Raw genomic sequence first — 9,334 nt, forward strand, 5'->3', positions numbered from 1 at the left:
AGTTTAAGCCTGCTAGGTGTTGCCACATATTTAATTAAATAAATAGCTACAAATGGCGCGATGCTTTGGGGAGCTGTGCATTCAAACTTCATTCTCCTGAGCCACTCACTGTTCAAATGGCTGGATTTGCTCTTCTTCCTCTCCAGCCTGCTCCTGAGTGACTCTGGCAACTCCACAAAGATAGCCAACGTGGGCCTCGTTATGTATTCCAAAGGCTGTAAGGAGGTGTCAGGCGGAGGGGCTGGGACAATCAGGATGGTTGGCGGCAGAAGAAAGGCCCTCCCCCAAAGAGCAGGATTGGCTTAATCACATCCTGTTTGGTTTTTTTAATTGAACGGAATTTCTTTTGCCAACTTCCCAGTGGGAATCAGAGGTAGTAGCTCCATTTCACATCAGAGCTGTGGAATTGGAGCCAACTACCAAAAAAAAAAAAAAAGAAAAAAAGAAAGAAGGAAGGAAGGAAGGAAGGAAGGACAGAAGGGAAGGAAGGAAGGAAGGAAGGCAGGCAGGAAGGCAGGAAGGAAGGAAGGGAGAGAGGGAGGGAGGGAGGGAAAGAAGGTAGGAAGGAAGGAAGGAAGGAAGGAAGGAAGGAAGGAAGGAAGGAAGGAAGGAAGGAAGGAAAGAAGGAAGGAAGGCAGGAAGGAAGGAAGGAAAGAAGGAAAGAAAGAAGGAAGGCAGGAAGGAAGGAAGGAAGGAAGGCAGGAAGCAAGGAAGGCAGGAAGGAAGGGAGGGAGAGAGGGAGGCAGGGAAGGAGGGAGGGAGGGAGGGAAGGAGGGAGGAAGGGAGGGAGGGAGGGAAGGTAGGAAGGAAGGAAGGAAGGAAAAGAAAATATCCCCGAATTAGGTGGTATTGAATGCATCTTTTTCATTCTGTATTTCAAACAACAATAACTTTTGACATCAACTTTGACAGATCCAACCCAAGGAGAGCTTTCAAAATGGATGGCTCTGCCAAAGAGAATATCCAGTTATTCAGCAAAAGCTCAGTGCAGAGCGTCGGAGGGTCCGCTTTTAAGACAGGACATTCATCTCCAAAGGAAAAACAGCCACGCTGCTGCGCGGAGCTGAAGGTAAAATCCTCCATAGCATTGGGTGGAGCCGTGGGGGGATTGCTTGAACTCAGGGCCTGGGCGCTGTCCCTCAGCTCTTCAGCTCAAGGCTGGTGCTCTACCACTTGAACCACAGCACCACTTCTGGTTTTCTGGTGGTTTATTGGAGATCAGAGTCTCACAGACTTTCCTGCCTGGGCTGGCTTTGAACCACGATCCTCCTATCTCATCCTCCTGAGTAGTCGAGATGACAGGCGTGAGCTACCAGCTCCTGGCTTCCTTTGTCTAATTTTCTTGCCTACCGATGATCCTCCACTTCTCACCCCAGAATAGGCGGCTCTTCAAAGTCAAGACTCCTTTTCAACGTTAAGAGTCTTTGGAGACTCAAAATCAGCCCCACGTGGCCAATTTCTAATGACACTGCTATTTGGAAGATGTCTCACGGTGACCTTGAAATCGACCTAAGCGGATCCCAGTCCTGGAGTTCAACCCTTCAGCCCCCAGCAACTTGCTGGCCCCTCCCTTGCTTGCTGTGTCCTGCGTGTGATTGTTGAGTGACGTTGCTTCAGCCGGGCTAGGCCGCAGGCAGGCTGTACGAGACTGGTTCCTTGTTTTCCAGGTGTTTCTGGGTGCATTGTCTTTTGTCTACTTTGCCAAAGCCTTGGGGGAAGGCTACCTCAAGAGCACCATCACTCAGATAGAGAAGAGATTTGATATTTCTTCTTCGCTTGTGGGGCTCATTGACGGTAGCTTTGAAATCGGTAGGTATTTCAGAATCCTAATAATATTGTTATTATTATTGTGATTGTTATTATTTTAATGTTGGGGCGCCAGGTCTCCTCGGAGATGGAAAACGGGCAGCCTGGCTCACCATTTACTTGTTCACCTACTAGGATTCAACTGAAGAATGAGTCCTAGGGTCCGAATTTTGGAAATGAGCCAAACACTGGAGGCTCCCGCCTGTCATCCCAGCTGCTCAGGAGGCTGAGAGCTGAGGATCGCGGTTCAAGTTCTACTCTTCAGTGCCTTCGGTTAGCAACTGGCCGGCCACACACCCCCCTCTTAGAATATGAAAACAATAAATCGAGTGGTTTCAATCCCTTTCACCGACCTCCAACCGCGATCCTCAGATCTCAGCCTCCCGAGGAGCTAGGATTGCAGGCGTGAGCCATTAGTGTCGGGTTCTCTAGATTCAACCCAAGGTCTGAGGCATGCTAAGCAGGTGCTCTACCACTAAGCCACCTTCCCAGCCACCAGAGACGGACTCTCATTTAGAGAGTTTGCCTGGTATCTGCATGTCTAGTAGGTCTCCAGATGATGCTCATGTTGTTGGTCCATGACGGCTCTTTGCATAGGAAGGCTCTGCGTCTCTGACCTCACCGCCCAGTAGGTTTGACTTCTGGATTCTTAGCTTCCTGGTGGGCCTGGGCTGCAGGTCAGGTGGAAAGTCAAGGTCCAGGCAAAGCCAGGGCCTGGTGAGAGAAAGCAGCTAGGAAGACGACGCTGGTTCTCAGCTGCTGAGCACGACTTAGTACAAGAAGCCAGGCTAGAGGGTAGAGGGGGAAGATGGAGCCCTCAGGTCAGGTCCGCAGGTTTGTGCACAGATTCAGGCTGGGCTTTTTTTCTCCTCTCCCCAAAGGGAACCTCCTGGTTATCATCTTCGTGAGCTACTTTGGAGCCAAACTGCACAGACCCAAGGCCATCGGGGCGGGGTGCGTGCTCATGGGCGCTGGGACCCTGCTCATCGCCCTACCACACTTCATCATGGAGCCGTGAGTTCAAAGCCCGGCCTGGGCACGGCGTGGGGTGAGAGTCAGCCGAAGTCGGGGGGAAGATGCACAGCACCGGGAGAGTCTGCCCAGAGACAAGAGTCAGTCCGAGTCGGGGGAAAGATGCACAGCACCGGGAGAGTCTGCCCAGAGACAAGAGTCTGCTTGGTTGGTCAGTTTGGGAAATAGGGCTGCGGTGGCCGGTGGCTCAGAGATCAGCAGCAGCACCCTTGTCTGGTGACTCTGAGATGTCACCCGGGCCCCAGGGATGTCCCCCATGTGCTTTACGAGAACGTAACTGCTGCAGCAATGGATGAGCAGATCAGCAAACTGTACAGAGGGAAAACCGCTTTATTAACTAATACATGATCAATGTGTGTGATAGATCAAACACCATGAAGACCTACGAATGAATTAAAATGCATGAATATATAACATAGATGACTGGTATACTAATAAATACATAATAATAGGCTATAGTTAAACACATATTAATTATAGTATAGTATGATTGTAGCATAATAATACATAGCAGTTATATGTTTATATATTGTATATTTATATGTATGTATATAGCCATATATTAATAACATGTTCATGTATTAATTATGCTACGTGGATTTATCATATATGCTACATGACATATTAATATATCCATCTATTTTAATATATTCATATATGGATGTTAGTCACACTATATTCATGTATAAGTTATAGTATTTAATGTATAATATAATACGTAGTAATATATTACAATATATGAACATAATATAGCATGTAAATAGAATGTACAATTTAGTTATATTATATTAATATATAATCTTCATATTAATATATTAGGCTATAAATGATATACTTACTAATATATGATTCATGTGTTTATGGAGATATAATTAATAGTTTATAGTACTTTATTGTATTTTTATAGTAATAAAGAAAATTTATTAATATGCTTTATTAGTATATCAATTCTTCTCAATGATTCTAAATTAAATTAATATAATTTCATTAATATACTAATATTAATGTTAATTAATGTTAATGTTAATTAATATTAATATGTATTAATATTAATCAATATATTAATATGATATAGAAAATATAGCTAGTAACGTGTTATTAAAGTATTAATAAAACAATGTTGCAATATATTTTATAAACATATTAAAATATTTTATGGATATGTTAACCTGTCACGTGAATGCTTACTGATACAGTAATGCTGGAGATAGTTTATTAATGTGCTTTGGCTCAAAGGCTTTACTCAAGCAGGAGCCAAATACCATTATGAAAATCAATAATTTACAATTCATTGCCACACGCCTGATCTCAAATGGGTCACGGGTGAAGATCATAACCAGAACTGGTGGACTGCATTGCTTCTATTTCTAGGCCTTCGTTTCTATATCTTAAAGCAGGTATTCAAATGCCGGTGGCTCCCGCCTGTCAGCCCAGCTCCTCAGGAGGCTGAGATCTGAGGATCACGGTTCAAAGCCAGCCCAGGCAGACAAATTTAAGACGTCGTTATGTCCAATGAACAGGCCAGAAAAGCCACAGGGGGCCATGGAGCCAAACAAGCTGATGGACAGCGCTCAGGCCCTGAGTTCAAGCCCAGTACACACACCCACCCACACACACACACACTTACCTGAGCCCCTGTGTATTTCCTGTCTAAGTCAGCATCAATCATGCCCCAGGCATCTGTGTGAGGAAAAGAACAGACGAGACTCAAGGTCCAACTCTTCCAGGTATAAATACGGAAAGCTGTCGCCCTCCCTCAACGCCAGCCCCAGCGTGTCTGCCTGTGTCCTGCACGCCGGGGGGCAGCCGCCAGCCCCGGCCCTGCCAACACCACAGCCCCAAACACCCGAGGGTAAGATGGCTTCTTTTTAGAAATCTCCTAAAGAAGCAGCAAAAAGCAAGGCTGGGGGGCATGACTCATGCAGTGGAGGCCCCGCTGAACTGGTGAGGGGAGCCGGGGTGAACCTGGAGAGACTCCTGGGGACCCTGAGCCAGCGTGTGCAGAGGGGAAAGGGCTTCCTGCGGGCTCCCTGGGTTTGGTGGACTGCAGCGCTGCACCAGGCAGAGTGGCATTCTGTGTGTGATCTGAGCTCACAGGTCTATCTTCATCCATAAAAGCATCGTAAGGGCTGGGCAGGTGGCTCAGTGGTAGAGCGCTCGCCTAGCATGCATGAGGCCCTGGGTTCGAATCCTCAGCACCACAGACACAGAAAAAGCCAGGAGTGGTGCTGTGGCTCAAGTGGTAGAGCGCCAGCCTTGAGCAAATAAAAGCTCAGGGACAGCACCCAGGCCCTGAGTTCAAGTCCCAGGACTGGCAAAAAAAAAAGCATCGTAATATGATGGGCTTTGAATCTGACTATAAACCTACTAATTAAGCATGATTAGATTACTGTAGCATTGTAATATGCTGTTATAACATTAATTATATAATATTATTGCAATATTATAATAATATTACAATATTATAATTACAGTTATAATTATTTATTATATATTATAATTATATTATATATTATAATTATAATTATATCATAATTATAATTATAATAATTATATAATATTAACTACAATGGTATTTTTAGAATATACATTACATAGCATATGTAATGTGTATAATTATGTATAATATACAATATGGTAACATATAAAATTATATTGTAGAATTATAGATATATAATTATATTGTAGAATTATAGAGCTTATATATAATTATATTGCATAATTATACAATATTATGATTTATTGTTATAGATATACATATTCTTAATTGATATAATATAATGTATGTAATATTTTATATAGTTTATATGCTATAATCCTATATAACATATAATTATAACATATAATTATATAATCCTATATAATATATAATTATATAACATATATACTATGTAATATACTCTATATGATATAATTATATATAATATATAATAACATCTAATAGATATTACACATTATATATAAAATGTTATGTATTATATATAACATAATATATAATATATATTTTATATAATATATTATTATACACCATATATTAATATAGTTCTCCATATTATTATAAAATGATATACTATTATATAGTAATTCACTATATAATATATGGTATAATTATATATTTAACTATATGTAATAGACATAAGATATGATTAATAGATTACCAGTTATTAAATATCTTTTATTTTCAAGGCACTTTGTTGGAATCATTGTATCTCTGAAGAGTTTAGTGTGTATTGTGTGTGTGTGTGTGTGTGTGTGTAAGTCCTGGGTCTTGAACTCAGGGCCTGGGCGCTGTCCCTCAGCTCTTCAGCTCAAGGCTGGCGCTCTACCACCTGAACCACAGCTCCACTTCTGGTTTTCTAGTGGTTCATTGGAGATCAGAGTCTCACAGCCTTTCCTGCCCAGGCTGGCTTTGAACCGTGATCCTCAGGTCTCAGCTCCTCGCAGCTGGGATTGCTGCTGGCGCTGCGTCCCGGGGCGCCTGGCTTTGATCCCTGTTTTCTGTCCCTTCCAGGGTGTTCGGGGGAGGGCAGCCCCTCCGCCTGGGCCTACGTGTTCCTGGGGAACCTCCTTCGAGGCCTGGGGGAGACCCCAATCCAGCCCCTGGGCATCGCCTACCTGGACGATTTCTCGGGGGAGGACGACGTGGCTTTCTACATCGGTAAGACTCCCCCCTCCCACCTGGGACCCAGCTGCTTGGTCTAGAAAATTCTCTCCTGTGGCAAATCAGGTGTGGATTTGTTGTTGTCTATCGGGGCGGGTGGGGGCTGGGCGTGAACTCACGGCTGTGCACGCTTCCTGGAGTTTACCCTCCAAGGCGGGCGCTCCACCACTTGAGCCACAGCTCCACTTCCGGTTTTCTGCTGGTTCCTTGGAGATCAGAGTCTCACAGACTTTCCTGCTCAGGCTGGCTTCGAACCGCGATCCTCTAGACCTCAGCCTCCTGAGGAGCCGGGGTTACAGACGTGAGCCACCACACTTGGCTATCACTTTCAAAACTGGTTCTCTCCAACCCCTTAGCAACTGTTCTGTATCCCTCCATCGAAAGGGATGGAGCGAGACTCAGACTCACCCAGGAAAGGCCAGGGGCCAAGGTGCGCGACATCTAAAGGCCATTTACTGGAAGCTTCCTGGTGAAACTCAAGGCTAGCGAAGACTCCGGGTCTGGGCTTCACGCACACACTCACACACACACACACTCACTCACACACACACACACTCACTCACACACACACACACACACACACCAGTCTGCTTCTCTGATCTTCTGAAGGCATAGACCTTAGGGAGGGAGACAGACAGACAGACAGACAGACAGACAGTTCAAGGCCCTAGAACTGCAGGGAGGCCAGGCTGGGCAGGAACATGCGTGAGACTCTGATCTCCCATAAACCACCAGAAAACCAGACGTGGAGCTGTGGCTCACGTGGCAGAGCACCAGCCTGGAGTGAAAGAGCTCAGGGACAGCGCCCAGGCCCTGAGTTCAAATCCCACCACTGACAAAAATACGGAATTTGGGGGTGTAGCCAGCTGGGAGTTAGAAATCAGTTTTAATGTCAAGACAGACTTTGGACTTCCATGAAAAATATGAACGTTTAACACACTTTTATTTTAAAAAAAAAGAGCTAAACTTTCTCAGAGTTCTTCCTGTTTGGGGTGAAACTCAGATTTCCTGACGGCTCAGGGCGCGTTGAACTCTTGGATTAATCTGTTGAGTACAGAGAGAAACGAAGCCCAGCAAAGGACTCAGGTGCAGGCCGGGGCAGGGCGGCTGCTGCTGATCTCACTCACGTGGGCTTCGGTTTGGGTGTGGTTTTGTCCCAAATCTATGTTCCTTTATCCAAACCAAATGAATGGCAGCTGCCTTTGTTTCCCCATTCTGTTGTTTCCCCCTCCCCCCCTCCTCCCCCTCCCCCTTCTGTATTAATCAATGTATTTCTTTTTGATGTAGGATGTGTGCAAGGGATTGCAATTATCGGACCCATCTTCGGATTCCTTTTAGGCTCGCTGTGTGCCAAACTGTACGTGGACGTGGGCTTGGTCAACGCAGGTAAGAGCCTGCTTCCTTTCCTCATTGATTCACTTATTTTAATAACTTTGTTGTATGGGAGAGATGAAAAAAATTACCTTTTAATACAACAGCAGCTGCCCGGCGCCGTGGCTCACGCCTGCCATCCCCGCTGCTCAAAAGGCTGAGATCTGAGGATCGCGGTTCAAAGCCAGCCCGGGTGGGAAAGTCTATGAGACTCTGATCTCCAAAGAACCACCAGAAAACCAGAAGTGGGGCTGTGGTTCAAGGGGTAGAGCGCCAGCCTGGAGTGAAAGAGCTCAGGGACAGCGCCCAGGCCCTGAGTTCAAGTCCCAGGACTGACATATAATGATAATAATTAATAATAATAATAATGATAGCAGGGTGGCAGGTGTGCTTTTCCAAACGGGGCGGGCCGCACGGGGCGTGTGTTGGTGGCAGGTCACACGCGCTGGTGACAGAGCGGCCCACGGCGGCTGGTTGTCATGGAATGGTGTTTGTGTTCACGAGTGGACACATCACCCGGCCCTGGCGTGAACGTGAAGTCTCCGTGGCCCCTGATTCTTGTGGGCGCCCCGTGCGGAAAAACGGGGTACAGGTCCACCCACCAACGACGCGCTGGAAGGAGCGCCCTGAACCCCAGGAACCAACGTGTCCACCAGCCAAGCCCCGCTCGCTCCTCAGCCGGCTCCGCTCTCCTCCATCTCTCCATTCCTCTCCTCTCCTTCTCTTTCTCCTCCATCTCTCCATTACTCTCTTTTCTCCTTCTCTTTCTCCTCTCCCTCTCGCTATCTCTTTCTGTTCTCTCTCGACCTCCCGTCTTTTTGTCTCCCCGTCTCTCTTTTCTCTCTCTTTCTCAGTGTTTTCTTTCTCTCTTACTTCCTTTTACTGTCTATTTCTATTTCTCTCTGTCTCCTGCTCTCTCCCATCTCTATTTTTCTCCCTTTTGTCTCTATTTCCCTCGTCTCTCATTCTTTTGCTCACTTGTGGTCTCTTATTTCTCTGTCTGTCTGTCTCTGTCTCTGTCTGTCTGTCTCTGTCTCTGTCGGTCTGTCTGTCTCTGTGTGTGTGCGTGCGTCTTAAGTCCGCCATTTGTGCCCTGAGAGATTGATTCCAGATTTCAACCAAAGGTCACAGAGACCACGACCCTGGCGGAGATGGGGGGGGGCTGCAAAGAGCAAAATAATAATAATTAATAATTGATGATGACGATGATGACGGTGATGATGGTGATGATGGTGATGATGATGGTGATGATGGTGATGATGGTGATGATGATGATGGTGATGATGATGATGATGATGATGGTGATGATGATGATGATGATGATGATGATGGTGATGATGGTGATGATGATGATGATGGTGATGATGATGATGATGATGGTGATGATGATGATGATGATGATGATGATGATGATGATGATGATGGTGATGGTGATGATGATGATGATGGTGATGATGATGATGA

At 45.5% G+C, this 9,334-nt stretch overlaps 1 protein-coding gene across 1 annotated transcript in view; it reads left to right on the forward strand.

Moving 5' to 3' along the window:
* The first annotated feature begins 937 nt into the window (after window positions 1–937).
* The window catches only part of Slco1c1 (solute carrier organic anion transporter family, member 1C1), a 20,505-nt gene continuing 12,108 nt past the window's right edge, over window positions 938–9,334 (forward strand). The window contains exons 1-6 of the mRNA XM_013025056.1: window positions 938–1,069; window positions 1,668–1,809; window positions 2,688–2,820; window positions 4,566–4,690; window positions 6,350–6,496; window positions 7,787–7,885. Coding sequence (XP_012880510.1) covers window positions 938–1,069; window positions 1,668–1,809; window positions 2,688–2,820; window positions 4,566–4,690; window positions 6,350–6,496; window positions 7,787–7,885 — 778 coding nt within the window. The remainder of the gene's footprint in view (window positions 1,070–1,667; window positions 1,810–2,687; window positions 2,821–4,565; window positions 4,691–6,349; window positions 6,497–7,786; window positions 7,886–9,334) is intronic.

Source organism: Dipodomys ordii, unplaced genomic scaffold (genome assembly GCF_000151885.1).
Source record: "Dipodomys ordii isolate 6190 unplaced genomic scaffold, Dord_2.0 Scaffold81, whole genome shotgun sequence".
NCBI classification, from domain to species: Eukaryota; Metazoa; Chordata; class Mammalia; order Rodentia; family Heteromyidae; genus Dipodomys; species Dipodomys ordii.